Source organism: Gymnoscopelus braueri (genome assembly GCF_963280865.1).
Source record: "Gymnoscopelus braueri genome assembly, chromosome: 10".
Classification (NCBI taxonomy): Eukaryota; Metazoa; Chordata; class Actinopteri; order Myctophiformes; family Myctophidae; genus Gymnoscopelus; species Gymnoscopelus braueri.
In genome coordinates, this window is record NC_137611.1 from 21,534,643 (window position 1) to 21,549,792 (window position 15,150).

Here is a 15,150-nt window from a genome sequence, read left to right on the forward strand (position 1 = left end):
CGCCAGACAGACCTGCCTGAAGCTCAGCAGCGCAGAGGTCTTGCAGATGAGGTCAGCCTCATACAGTACATGACACCAAGCACCACAGAGCTAGATCTGTACATCATGTTAGGAGCATCTCAGTATCTTAGGGTTTAAGTGGTTAAAGCTTCCATATCATACTTGGTTGACCGGAGTCCCCCAGGGGTCCATACCAGGCCCCCTACGTTTTTCCTCTACACCAAATCACTGCTCTGAAAGTAGCCAATCTTCAATGGAGCTGCAGTGTGGGCTTGCAGAGCTTGTGAGCTTATACATTTGCCAATTTTGTCAATGTTTGCCTATTATGACGTGTTGTTACAGGAAGGATGAGGATCCAAATAGCCATACGCTGAACGTCACACAGCCTAACACCATGATGTAGGTGTGACTAACATAATTAGTCAATTTAATCTGTATTCCTTTGACAGGAAAGAACATGATCAATGTAATGTCAACACGCAGTCAACCAGAAAATATCTGACTCATGTCTGGAGAAAGAAAGAATTGAACAGGTTTGTCTTATCTAACACACACACAGACACACACCTCCACACTTGACCACACATCTGCTTGGTGGTGTTTACAATTTGTCTGCAGTCTGCAACACCACGTATGAATCCGGGAGGGTTGTGGGGAATTTGAGGGGAAAACAATGAATCACGCTAGTTCTCACCCTGAAAACACACACGAGCGCGCGCACACACACACAAAACATGCACACGTACGTCAGCTGCCATGGCTGCTGAGTGATACAGAAAGATACAAAAGAAACAGAGAGAGGAAATAAAAAGAATGGAGTGAGAACCGAAGGAGAGAGAGACAAACAGAGAGCAGGACATATAGAGAGAGAGGGGGGGGGGAATGAAAGCGAGACCAAGAAACAAAGATAAGACAGAGCTAATGTGAAACAAAGCATGAAACAGAGAGAGGACATGAATGTCTGTTTGTCTGATGACTCAGGGAGATAAGGAGACATGAGGGCAGCCAGGTGTCTGCAGCTGAACAGCAGTGCTGGAAGAAGTACTTGACACCTTGTGAGCTTGTAGATCGGCTATTCTCTAACAGCCAAAGTACGAAATAGGTATTAAGTGGTTAATGTACGTTTTGCAATAATAATCCAAATCTGCAAAGTTACTGCAGTAGTAACTAAAGTTGACGCATACAGTATTTGAAGTGGAGTGAAAAGTACAATATTTGCCTCTGAAATGTAGTGGAGTAGAAGTAGAAAGTATACGGAAACACTCAAGCCAAGTAAAAGTAGGTTACTCAAGTTCAGTACTTGAGTAACTGTACCTCCCACCTCTGCATGCTATAGACTCAACCACTGTAAACACCTCAGATCTTCCCACCGATAGGCCTGTAGCCAAATGTCACCGAAGAAAAACAAAGCCTGCTATCAGAACACTGATCAATTTTCCTCACTGTCGCAGAAACAAAAAGCAGATTAGCATTATTATTTTTTTGCCGCGCATTCCTCGCCCGGTACATAAACAAGTCTTAAAATTATGAGTCGTATATTTGACAGCTCATTAACAATAAATAATCCCTGTATGGAGTGGCTCAGGTTTTATGTTGTTATTGTTGTTAGGGCTTCAATATCACGATGATTTCATACTTCGATTCGCCTCGATTATGATTAATAAACGATTTCTTTTTATAGTGAAAATAGCAGATCTACAAGCTCACGACACGTTGTGAGCTTGTAGATGTGCTATTTTCAATATTTCTTGTACACCGCCATTGTACAATGAAGTATAATCCAGGGTCATGGTACTTAATCAGACTAATCGATTTAGTCGATTATAAAAAATATATTCAATTGTTTTTTTAATTATACCCCCCCCCCCCCCCACCAAAAAACAGTTTCTCAATTATTCGATTAACCCACATGAGCAACATTAAACCATTAAAACCGTGAAAGCATCTGTGTCATTTTTGATTCTTGCATTGGCTATTAAAAAATAGCAGACATACAAGCTATACGTATAAGCTCTGAGCTATTTTTGAAAAAATCTTTTTAGTAGAATCGGCCTCAGGTCTCAGGTCTTATAAGGACGACTTCACACATTTTCAACCTGTCTTCATATAATTGGTGTCTCAGAGGAAGGCTGTGGACAGTTCAGAAACCCGCCTACCAGTGACATCATCGATGGGGAATACAAGCTAATTGAAACTACAGGCTTTCTATTCCTGGAAAGTTAGCATGCTATAATGGAAGCCATTGTTCTTGCGTTAATACAAATTAAAAATTAAAAATTGAAACCCTTCCTAACGATGATGAGAGACAGAATGAGTAGGAAAAAATTACACAATTTTATCTGGAGCATTAGTGAGGATCTATTATATGAAGATAGGTTGAAAATGGGTGAAGTCGTCCTTTAATGGGTTAAAGTCGATTAATGGTTCTAAATATCGGTTTGGATATATTGTGGGTTAATTGCCCAGCCCTAGTTGTTGTTGTTGTTGTGGTGGTGGTGTTGCCAGTAGTGGCATATGGAGTGCGAGGACGCTGGCTCTTGGGGACCATGTGGTGTGTTGTTGGGACCTTCTGGTCCCACTATACTCCCACACCACAATGTCACTGCTTTTGTATTCATTCCCCACGAACCTAAACAACCTGCACTGTTGTTGATTGGGTCTCTTCATGGTTTACAAGTGCGGCTTAATCTCTTCATCTATCAAAAACAACAGCCGTTCCGCCGAAAAACACATGAATGCGTGTGTGCATGTGCGCACACACAAACACACACGTTTTTGTATTACTGTACTTGTGAGGACATTGACATTTATTCATTTATTTATTTAGCCATTTTTAGCCATAACCCTAAAGTCAAAAATAGCCAATCTACAGGCACAAAATGATGTTGTGAGCTTGTACATCGGCTATTTTCGTTGTGTCACACCGGCGCACAACTAAGCATAAATCAGGCATATAACTCCAACTTCTAAACCTAACCTCTGAATACCCAATTCTAACCGTGACCCCAGCCTGAATCTTTTCCACATTGTAACTCAAAAAAATCCGCTTTAACCATGAAACATCAATTTCTCTTGTGAGGACCAGGAGAATGGTCACACAATCCCCCACATTCCACTACTATACTTGTGGGGACATTTTGCCCTCACAAGTACGCACACACACACACACACACACACACACACACACACACACACACACACACACACACACACACACACACACACACACACACACACACACACACACACACACACACACACACACACACACACACACACACACACACACACACGCACACACGCACACACGCACACACGCACACACGCACACACAGAGCTGAGGCCTGTTTGACAGGCCTTCACAATGCACCATGGAGCCGTGCTGGCACAGGGCAGCAGGAGGGATGGGCCAGCAGTCAGGTTTATGGCTGTGCTGACGTCAATAACATAATTCAAATACTTAACCAGGCTGCACGCTTCCAGCCCTCAGGATCCTCTCCTCTGGACGGGGAGGCTGGAAAACCCGACACAGACCATCCGGGACGGATGGTGATGCAGAGGGAGCTGAGAGCTGAGTAACTACACAAGAGGCCAGGACTGGAAGGGACTGCTGGAGCAGTTAAGAATGAATGAGGGAGGGAGGGAAGGAGAGATATCGAACCTGTTGAAATCCTCCAGTTCTCCACTATACTACCACTTTAATCCAGATCCGTTCTTTGTTTATTTTAGGGGCTCGACAGTTAATTGAACTATAATCGATTTAATCAATTGTAAAAAACTAATCGATATAGATCGTTTAATAAAAGAACCCATATACGAAAACGTGAAACATAAAATTGGCCTATTTGTATAATATATCCACGGCTCCCTGGCTGCATCAGAACATCCAAATGGTTCCCAAACTTTATAGCTCAAGATCCAAAAGAGACTGGGACCTAAACTAGTGTAGATCTGCCATTTTCACAACTTCTTAAATATTTATAGAGATATATAGGTGTGTTTATAGAGAGAGAGAGAGAGAGACACACACATACATTTTAAATGTAGTACACGAAAAAAAGAGGATATTTACTCGCGACCCATGAAAATTCGTCCGGGACCCAAACATGGGTCCCGACCCACTGTTTGGGAAACACTGCAATAGCACCCTGCTAATAATGTAATAATATTATCTCAATATTGCGCGGAACCTCACAGGGCAGAATAATGTTTATTCTACACTTTACCTGGCGTGGCTTGTACAGTAGAGTCCCCCCTCCTGATTCAAGCATTGAAGCCTGATAATGCACCATGGCCCATGCGTATTTTGGCACAACCTGCCCTTCTGCTAGTGTTTGCTACTTGCCAGAGGGATTACCAGGTACCAAAACATTCGTCTTAAATATTAATTTCACCCAGTACCGAGGATATGACTCCGTCCCTGCTGCAGCGCGCTCTGAAGACATGTGCCTATGCTTCTGTTTTGCAAAATGAAACTCCTCTCGTATCTTAACACATTGGCTGCCAAAGACGCATATCTGCGTTCTATTTAATTTCTCGCCTGGCTGCCAAAGACGCAGATCTGCGTTCTATTTTTTTTTCTCGTTTTTTTCTTATTTTTAGACCCAAAGACCAAGGAGATATGATATATCAAAGATTTAAACTCCTATCCACTTCATTGTTAACTTAAAACTTAAAAAATCTGTATCTCGGCTCCTGAGAATTTTTTTTTTCAATGGAAAATCTCTGGCAGTCTACAGCCAAAAATCTGAAATAATTCTGGCAGGAAATAGAGCCAGATCTGCCATCGCCAAGATCCAAATGGCTTTTGTTTAAATGGGTGACTGGTTAAGCATCTAACCTGTCATGTCAACTGTCAACCCCGTAATTGCCACTACCCATTTATGTTAGGGAAACATAGGGTTATGTTAGATATTAGACGTTGGGTTACATAAGCAAATAAGTGTCTGCTGCATATGTTTAGATGCTTGTCAGATCTATGCTCCTTGCATGTCTATGCTGAAAAACATTTCCGTACACGAGCTGGGACCTGACGGGGGATTTGAGTTTGCAAGCATACACCAATTTTTTGGTCTGCGCAAGTTTGATAAATGACGGCCCTAGTGTGCAAAGTTGGCATGATGTAAATGTTTTAACCTAAGGGTGGCGCTGGAGCAAAGGCCAAGGGTTCACGAAAATCAGTAGGGTTCCTCCTCCGGGGACCATGAAGATGCACAGCAAATTCCATGGTAATCCAGCCGGTGGTGTTAGAAAAATGTTGTATGGTGGACCAAATGTCAGACGGATAGATCGACTGACCAACCGTCATCCTTAGGAGTACTCATAATTTAAAAAAAATCTTCCCTCCCTGTCCGACCTAAGCTGATGCCAGAGGTTTTACTCAAGCACAAGTGCCGTTTCTCCTCAATTACAGTAAATTAGACCTAGGGTCATAGCCCCTCTATGACCTAGGTCTAATTTACTGGGGGAGAAACACTTGACAAATGAATGATTCAAGTTAGAAGTAAAAGAGTAGCTGGAACAACACACATATTTACTTAGCAGCAAAACACTTTTAGAGATTCGCGCAAAAAGGAAAACAAAATTAAGAATGCACTCAGAAGAGTGCAGACATCTGCCAAGGTGGAAAAATCTATTTGCTTTTTTGAAAGTTTAAATGGTGTTACTAGGAAAGGTCATGGTGTCTCTAAAATAGAAGTGCAACAGTTAATCAAACCAATCGATAATACAAAATATTGTTAATTTATCATATTAAGATAATTGAATTATAATCTATGCCTAATTTTGGCATGTCATTATATTATTTCCCAAAACTTCAAAAACATTCAAAAATAGTGAAAATAGCTAATTTATAAGCTCACAACGCATTGCATCGTGACATGAAGTTTAACCACTTAAATCCTATTATACTTAGTTGACCGGAGTCCCCCAGCTACCAGGCCCCCTACATTGTTCCTCTACGCCAAATCTCTTCACCGAAAGTAGCCATGCTACAATGCACTGAATTGTGAGCTTGTAAATTTGCCAATTACCAGTCAGTGTTTGCCCATTATGACATGGGTTGATACTTGATACAGGATGAGGTTACAAATAGTCACACAGCGTAACGCCATGATGTAAGTGTGAATTATCAGGAGCATGGTGTGACTAACATAATGTAAATTCTGTATCTGTATTCCTTTGACTGGAATAGCATGGCCAATGTCAACACCCAGTCAACCAGAAATGTCTGACTCGTTTCTGGAGAAAGAAAGGGCTGAACAGGTTCTTATCTAACACACACATACCTCTCCACTTGACCACATACACTTCCTTGGTGAGGTTCACATTTGCCTGGAAATCAATACAAATCTATACTCTTTCTTTGTTTCTTCCTTGTGGGAGCATGGAATGTTCCAAGGCAGTTCCAGCCATTCATCCAGGATGTTTGTCACAGTCAGACCAGGAAACAAACAGATGGGGGGCTAAAACATAACCTCCTTAATGCAGGTAAAAACAACACTGCTTTCCTCCCTCTGCCATTATGTCCTTGAGGCCTTGCAAGTGGGTGCCATATTACACTGTGTGCGCGCGCACACACGCGCACACACACACACACACACACACACACACACACACACACACACACACACACACACACACACACACACACACACACACACACACACACACACACTTATTTTGAGGACATTTTAGGACGTCAATTTTTGGACTGCCATTTTAACGCTAGCCTGAATCTTTTTTCTAATTGTAAGCATAATTCCACAGACGCGTTTTAACCATAAGAACCCATTTATCTTTCGAGGACCGGGAAAACTGTCCTCAAAATGTCCATGTCTCAATTTCAACTAAACTTGTGGGGAGATTTGGCCCTCCAGTAATACAAGCACACACACACACACACACACATGCACACTAATCACAAAGGTGTGTATATACACAGACGTGTGCAAAAGGACATTTCAGAAAAAGAGGACGATGCTAAAACCACCGTGTGACGCGCGTGCGTAAACAACAAGCCACACTTCAGCGACACATCCTGTGGCTTTTTCCCTAAATACAATTGCTCATCAAGAAGTACCACAGAAGTGCATAATAATCAGCACACAAGACTCCACCCCGCCTCATCGCCATGTCAGAACAAACCTGTTTCACATTACGGTTCATTTACAGTAGCTCTGGATGACGCGCACTGACGAAAATGAGACAAAAGGTGGATGAGCAATGCTTACTGAAGAGAGGGGCCCCACACCCCGAGCATTTACGCACACACTCACGCGTGTGTCCCCATGGTTCTCAGAATGTGTACGTTAGAATGTAGTCGTCGAGCGCAGTCAGCTCAGATTGTGTTTAGTCGAGTCATGTGGTTTCGAGTTGCACACCGACTCTCTGTGGTGGAAGAAGTGCTCAAATGTTTTATTTTTTACTTAACCCATTGAGACCTGAGGCCGATTCTACATGTCTCCTAAATCTCAACAGTATTCTGAAAAACGTATGTTTCTATATCAGTGGTGCTCAATCTTTTTCATGTCAAGGACCCCCAAAATGATATGTATTTGGCTGCGGACCCCCATCAAAATATCTTGTTCCAGGGACCCCCAGAAGCAAAGATTTGAGTTAAAAATGTTCGCTTTAAAAATATATATATTCAAAGATTTGCACACATTTTCACAATTTAAAAAAAATAGCAGATCTACAAGCTCATAGCGCGGCACTCGGTGCCGCGCTATGAGCTTGTAGATCTGCTATTTTTGAATAGCCCAAAGTGTAAAATAATGCTTTTTAGCTCAAATCTAAAAATGACACCGTTCTAGGTCTTAATTGGGATATTTCACTTAAAAAAAAATTGGGTCTACTCAGGCTTTTGGTAATGGTAGTGGAGTAAAAATATTTGTCTCTGAGATGTAGTGGAGTAGAACTATAAAGTATTGAAAAATGAATATAGTCAAGTAAAGTAATAGTACCGCAAAATTGTCCTTAAGTACTTGAGTAACTGTACTTGGTTGCTTTCCACCTCTACGCCGGCTTTCGTGGGAATGGGCCCGCAGGGCTGCACAAACAGATGTGCATTGTGAAGAATTAGGCATGCACGTGCAACAAAGACAGATAAGCATGAAGAAACATGCCGATGGGAACTCTCGGATGGGGGACCAATGGATTCAGAAGCAAGACAGATGTGAATGGCACACTCTCAACGTTATGGGGGTCCGTGGCCTATAATGCATTCCAAACTGGGGGTCCTTGAAATTAAAACGTTTCAGAACCACTGCATTAGGGACCGCTACGTAAGCATTAATGGTTCAGTGCGCCGGTCAAAAGGACTGTAGTGAAACATAGCTATCGGCTTCTAAGTAGATTAAGTCCAACATGCCCCATCTTGCCCCCAACCTTCCCCTTTAGCATCTGTGACTACATTCAGCTCATGCCAGCAAATAGCCGTCGCAGATTTTCCACTGATCACTGATGGCAAAAGACGTCACAACGAGCCATTTGCCTGAGAAATACCACTTATCAAGTATAATTCAGAGTAAAGCCCATAATCTAATTCGGCCGCGGGTGAGTGTGGCTTTTGTTGCTCCATTGGCTCATGAGACTTGGGCGCAATGGGCCAAGGAGAAGCGTGCAGCATTAAAAGTAAACTCACGTGTGACAAACAATATGGCTAATAACGTAGACTGGCCTACAGTGACGCAACTGCAAACTGATCTGATTTAGGATTATCCTTTGCTTCTCTTTCATGTTTTTTCCCCCACACACACTGGCAGTGGTCATGTTCCTTCTCTCTAGGCAAAAAATAATTGGCAAAACACTAGGATAATATAACATCAATAAATAAATAAATAAAGTACTGGTATTTTTTCTTTAAAACCTGGAAAATGTAGTTTTCCTTGTGATACAGGTAAATATGAACTTAAGGTGTACTATTGTGTACCATTGATCCAAGCCGGAACACAATCGATCAATTGATCATAAAATAAACATGCTCCAAAAATGCTCACAAGGGTGGGCTACGAACGCTTGCAAGATTTTCATACAGTCAGCATACTGCAGAGACCAGCCTTTCCAGGTTGGTGAGGGCGAGAAGTAAACATTTACAGAAGGACAAATTAGGTTCAACACCGACTTTGCCATTCCATTTCTCTCTCTTCTACGTCCGTTTTTCTTTCTGACAACAAACTGTCCCTGTGGTTCCTTGCCACAGTCAACTTCTCTTAATCTTGCTACATTTCTCTTGAACCCTGTACTGTGTGTGTGTGTGTGTGTGTGTGTGTGTGTGTGTGTGTGTGTGTGTGTGTGTGTGTGTGTGTATGTGTGTGTGCGCGCGCACACGCGTGCGTGCGTGTCTATTACTATAATTGTGAGGGCCACGTCTCCCTACAAGTACAGAACACACAATGTACTGTAAATTTACAGGACCACAATGGAAACAAGACCCTAGGGCTTTTTGTGTTATCCTTTTTAACAATCATTGTAAATCGTACCTCTGTGCTAATTGCAAACTGTTAAGTATTCAATCAATCAATCAATACAGTAACATTTGAGAAATAGACACTGTGAGGACTTTTTGATTGATTGATTGAATATTTTATTAGGCAAAAATGTAAAACAGCACAGTTACATTTAAAATACTTTGTCTAACAGGTCCGTTCATAAAAGTCCTTGCGGACTTGTTTCCAATGAGGGCCTTGGGACAACTTTCCTGGTCCTCACAAGAGAAATGGTTGTTTGATCCTATCCTATATAAAAATTGCCTTGTGTGGGTGGACGTCGGGTGGACGGACGTCACAACAAACATAATGATTTTCAGGCCACGAAGAGGCTTAAGGGTTAAGAATGGCAAAGAAAATGTGTGCCATTCACAAAATCGGCACATGTGTGTGTGTGTGTGTGTGTGTGTGTGTGTGTGTGTGTGTGTGTGTGTGTGTGTGTGTGTGTGTGTGTGTGTGTGTGTGTGTGTGTGTTGTCTCTTTTTCCACCCTCGTTAATCCCTTTAATGGAGGTGCTCAGCGTTGCTGCTGTCAACAACGGAGCTCCCGTGCGGAAACACGCAGGTACCCTCCTTCCCACCATGATGCGGCTCGTTAACAGTGGGAATATTATTACCTCATCCAAAAAAAAAAAACGGCGAGGCGACGGCGAAAAACAGGAAAAATCTGTTCTCCTTTTTCCTGCCAATGAATGATTGTATTGAGAAACAAGACAACGAGGCGGCGGGAGGGCTGAGAGCGTCCTTCCTACGCTACGTTCATTGACTCATTGTTATGGGCTCTGGTGTCGTTGTTTAGTGGCAGGTGGACACGCTTCTATGCAGGCTTACATTTGCTTCTGAGGGTGGGGGGGATGCAACTATTGATTTATACTATATTTTAGAAGTGATTATTCTACTGATAACCTTAATCTTTGATTAATCAAATAATCAAGCTGCTTTTTTTATATATATTTTTTTTAAATATATATTAACAAATCTTTTAACCACTTAAGCCCTATTTTATATTTTGACACACAACAGTGTCATGCATAAAGAGTGAAAGTACGCGATTTACAAGCTGCACTTATTTTCATTATCATGAAAGTTTTTGCATTTTTGGGGAGATTTCCACCCATAATGACATGCCTAAAATAGGGATATAAACCGATTACTTTATTAGCTGCTTTTGATACCACCCCCTATGGTCATTGGTGCATTTGTCTCGGTTTTCCTATGCATTTTTGGGTGTAAATTCTGTCTGCAACCAGAATTTGGGGATAAATTGGGGCTGTGTACAGTATCATCTGAATGAGGCCTTCAGAGGGATTAAATCAAAGGAGGCAAGACCTGAATAAGGGGGTGAACGCAGGGGGTCCAGGGGGTCCCCAGCTAAATAATTGATAGTTATGAACCAAAATTGATAGTTATGAACCAAATGGACCATTATAGGTGCAGTATGTGACTCAGAGGAGCGTACACTCTCACTAGAGTTATGATAAACAGACAAAGCACCCGCCCACTGCGCGATGTTCCGGTCACCACAACCTTCTTCAAGCATGCAGCGTGCTTGCATTGGGTCCCAGAGATAAACATGTCAAACGGAGGTCCGTGGACCCAATGCATATCAAATCGCGGGATCCTTGACATAAGAAAAGGCTGAGCAGAACCAGTGGCGTACAAGACTTGCAGCGTTGTGATATCTTTCTTTTTTTTTCCGCGATGGGAGCCGACGGCAAGGTCAAGGTTTTGGGAGGGAGGGAGCGGAGGAGGAAGGACAATGAGGGACTCCTTCGCAGTCATGTTGTGTCTGGCGTGTTTTTTCCTGCCGGGGGACGCTGCTAGCGGCCCCATCTGTGCTGATAGGAAGCGGAGAGCGCCCGTATGTGGGCCAGCATGACGTCAATGGACCTGCAGGAACCTGCGCTACAGGAACCAAAATCTCACCGACAACACCCCCCCCCCCCTCCTCCCGCTTGCTCTCCCCTGAATCTACAAACGCTAAATACTAGAGTGTTAATTAACACTGAGAGTGTAAAATTGTACCCAAAGAGCTGGTCTCTCTGTCTGTTTCTCTATCTTGTCTGTCTGTCTGTGTCTCTCTCTCTCGTCTGTCTGTCTCTCTCTCTATCTAGGCTGTCTTGAGTCTCTCTCTCACTCTTTCTCTCTCTGGTCTGTCTGTCTGTCTGAGTCTCTCTCTCCTGTCTGTGTCTCTCTCTCCCTCTTTCCGTCTGTCTATCTGGTCCATCTGTCTCTCTCTCCATCTATCTGGGCTGTCTGTCTGAGTGTCTCTCGCTCTCTCTGTCACTCTCTCTCTGGTCTGTCTGTCTGTCTGTCTGTCTCTATATCTGGGCTGTCTCTTTCTCTCTAGTCTGTCTTTCTTATCTGGCCTGTCTCTCACTCCCTCTCTCACTCTCTGTGGTCTCTCTCTCTCTCTCTCTCTCTCTTTCTCTCTTTTTCCTTCCATCTCACAGATAATAACGTCAGCATGCGCGTGCGTGTGTGTTTTCTCTGTGTGTATGTTTCCTCAAACCATAACCACAAGGTTACAGTCGTTCGTTTGCAAACTTGCACAGTTACAGTAGGTTGAGGCTGGGTTAGGGTGAGGGCGAGGCAACCTTAAAACCTGATTACAGAGTTGTTGCACATGTACATCTCCAAAGGGCAGTGGTGGGAGAAGTACTCAGTTTTTTTAAGTGAAAGCAGCAGTACTGCAATATAAAAGAACTCTGTTACAAGTAAAAGCATGTATTCAAAACTCTACTTGAGTAAAAGTACAAAATATACTCGAAGTACATTTGTGTGTGTGTGTGTGCGTGTGCGTGTGCGTGTGTGTGTGTGTGTGTGTGTGTGTGTGAATAACGGTAATGAATGGTGAGCTATCTGTAACGGTTAAACATCTACAGTTTAATCGCTATAATGACCTTTATTTAATACACAACGGTTAGTTCCAACATAAGCAAGAAACATAAGCCAACATTTGGACAGGTTGTTTGTGTGTTTTTGCAAGTATTGGAGCAGCTTGTTTCCTCTTTTGATGGTGCAACTTATTGTGTCCTGCACCAGCGCCAAAAATGGAATGTGCATAACATCTCCTTGTGAACTCAATGGAAAGACATTTCAAAGTGTCATAGCAGTAGTTTGAGACAGAGACGCAGTAACAGAGGAAGGCGGAGAGGTGGGTCGGAGGAAACGGCTATAAGACTGTATGTTGTGACTGAAAGGTACCGAAAGCCTGTCAGCTGCTATTTCTATGTAAGTGTAATTTTCCTAGGGGAATTTTGAGTCCCCTAGGAGTCTATACACGTTTTCCCAGTGGTGGAAAGTAAGTAAAAATAATGTAAACTAAGTACATTTACTTAAGTACTCTACTTAAGTACAATTTTGAGGTATTTGTACTTTACTTGAGTATTTCCAATTTCCAAAACTTTTACTTCTACTACTTCTAATCTCGGATCCAAATATTGTACTTTTACTCCACTACAATAATTTGAAAACTTTAGTTACTAGTTACTTTGCAGATATAAATTATTACGTTATAAACCATACATTAACCACATTAGCCCTATTTTAAACCTAGGCTATTTGAAAATAGCCGATCTACAAGCTCACAATGCGTCGCATCGCGACGTGTTGTGAGCTTGTAGATCTGCTATTTTCAAACATTTAAGTACTTGTACTTTTGGTACTTTAAAGGGACTACACCATGAATTTTAACTTTTTCTTCTTTTTTTCTTATTTTTTTTTTTTACTTTTTCCACACAGAACCAGGAGATAACCACCCCATTCGGATGCTATCAATGCATTGAATGGGACATTATCACCTTTTATTAGACCATTGAATGGGCGTAGTAGGTGACATACTGACCTACCCGCGATTTATCAGACCATTCATTGGGTGTTATCAAGACATACTGACCTACCGACGGAGATGACTTAAATAGTCCAGTTTCGGTTTTGGTTTTGGACCATGACGGAGGCGCGCAGTCTCAGGCAAACTGGAACCCCGTGAAGGACCACCGAGGGAGCTAAAGCGACCGAGTTGCCGTCCTGAACGGTGTGACGTTCGCCTGAGCCTACTCAGCGCCGTTGGAGTTATGTACCGATAGGCACAGAATCGTAAATTATGTTGTAGGGACTGCTCCGCCTCCAAGTAGGTCAGTAGCTCCTGATTACGCCCAATGAATGGTCTGACAAATCGCAGGTAGGTCAGTATATCGCCTACTCGTCCATTCAATGGTCTGATAAAACGTGATAATCTCCCATTCAATGCATTGATAGCATTCGAAGCCGGTGCGATAACGTGCATACAAACTGGCTCAATAGCGCCCCGTGCCAAACAGGACAATGTGGTATTGCAGGTGAAAGTGCTTTATAAGCCAGAGAGCAGTGAGTATATCTGAGGCTTGATTTAAGCTCAAACCTTTTGAAAAACGTTTGAGGGACATAAACAATATGATATTAAATATTATTATTATTTTTTTAATTCATGGTGTAGTACATAAAGTACATTTTGATACCAAAACCTTTGTACTTTTACTCAAGTAAATTTTGAATTCTGGAATTTTACTTGTAACAGAGTACTTCTACATTGCAGTAATACTTTTACTTAAGTAAAACATTTGAGTACTTTTTCCATCACTGGTGTGGTGTACTTGTACATCATGGCTGGGGGTGGGGGCATGTACTTGCACATCAAGTGGCCTCACGCTACAGTAAACAGGAGTTATGTTCCCAACGCTTACTTACTACTATTTTTCAACTGATCTTGTGTGTAACATCATCATAAGCATCATCATTGCACTGTAGCAGGACTCACCTGACAGACAGACTTTGTTGACAGGGGGCGGAGCAGCCGGAGACCTCCTACGAGTGGAGAGCCAAAGATCAGTAAGATTCTTGTATAAGCCAAACACCTCGACACATATAATAAATAGCTTGCAAGTAACAGTGTTAAACAGTGTCGAAATTGACCAAAATGGACCATATGGGTCAATCTTTACATTCCGAGAGAAAAATTAACACTTGAGGATTTTCCTGTGCAATGTCTGACGCTACTGTAGCCCAAAGTGACCTTATTCTGTGAGGTTATATTGAATATGTCACTGTTGGGAGGGCTTGGTTTATGGTGCACTTCAACGGTATGGTGCAATTTAATTATTCACCTCCTGTTCATTTCCATTCTATGCAAGCGAAAGGGCATAGTTTCAGCTGACAAAGGAAATGTGCGTGCCTCGAGTGGCGTTCAACATTGTTGAATGTTAATGTGGATTTCGCCATCGAACCATGCCATCAAACTAGTCGATGAAAACATTTTCGATAATCAATCATTTAATAAAATAATCCATTAATAATCGATCCCTATTTTGGCATGCCATTAGAGGAGAAAAAAAGTTTCAAAAAGTAAAAAAGAAAAAGTGTTGTGAACTTGTAGATCGATTATTTTCACTATTCTTGCACGACATCAAGTGGTTAATCAATTTGTTGAATTATATATATTTTTAAATACAAAAAAAAGTATTTGATTAATCGAAAAAGTAATGGATATAATGATTACTAAGAAGATAAATCGACAGTTGCAGTGATGCCACTCAACTCTTCTCCCCAAAATCATGAAAATATTTCAGCAAACTGGTGTTGCGTACTGTAAAAATACTGCTTTAATTCCTCTGTCTGAGGAGTCT

General features: G+C 42.0%; 1 protein-coding gene across 1 annotated transcript in view; it reads right to left on the reverse strand.

The window, feature by feature from the left end:
- LOC308094013 (3',5'-cyclic-AMP phosphodiesterase 4B-like) overlaps positions 1-15,150 on the reverse strand; it is a 77,831-nt gene that overhangs the window by 35,858 nt on the left and 26,823 nt on the right. The window contains exon 6 of the mRNA XM_080440442.1: positions 14,286-14,332. Within this exon, the coding sequence (XP_080296568.1) occupies positions 14,286-14,332 (47 nt within the window). The remainder of the gene's footprint in view (positions 1-14,285; positions 14,333-15,150) is intronic.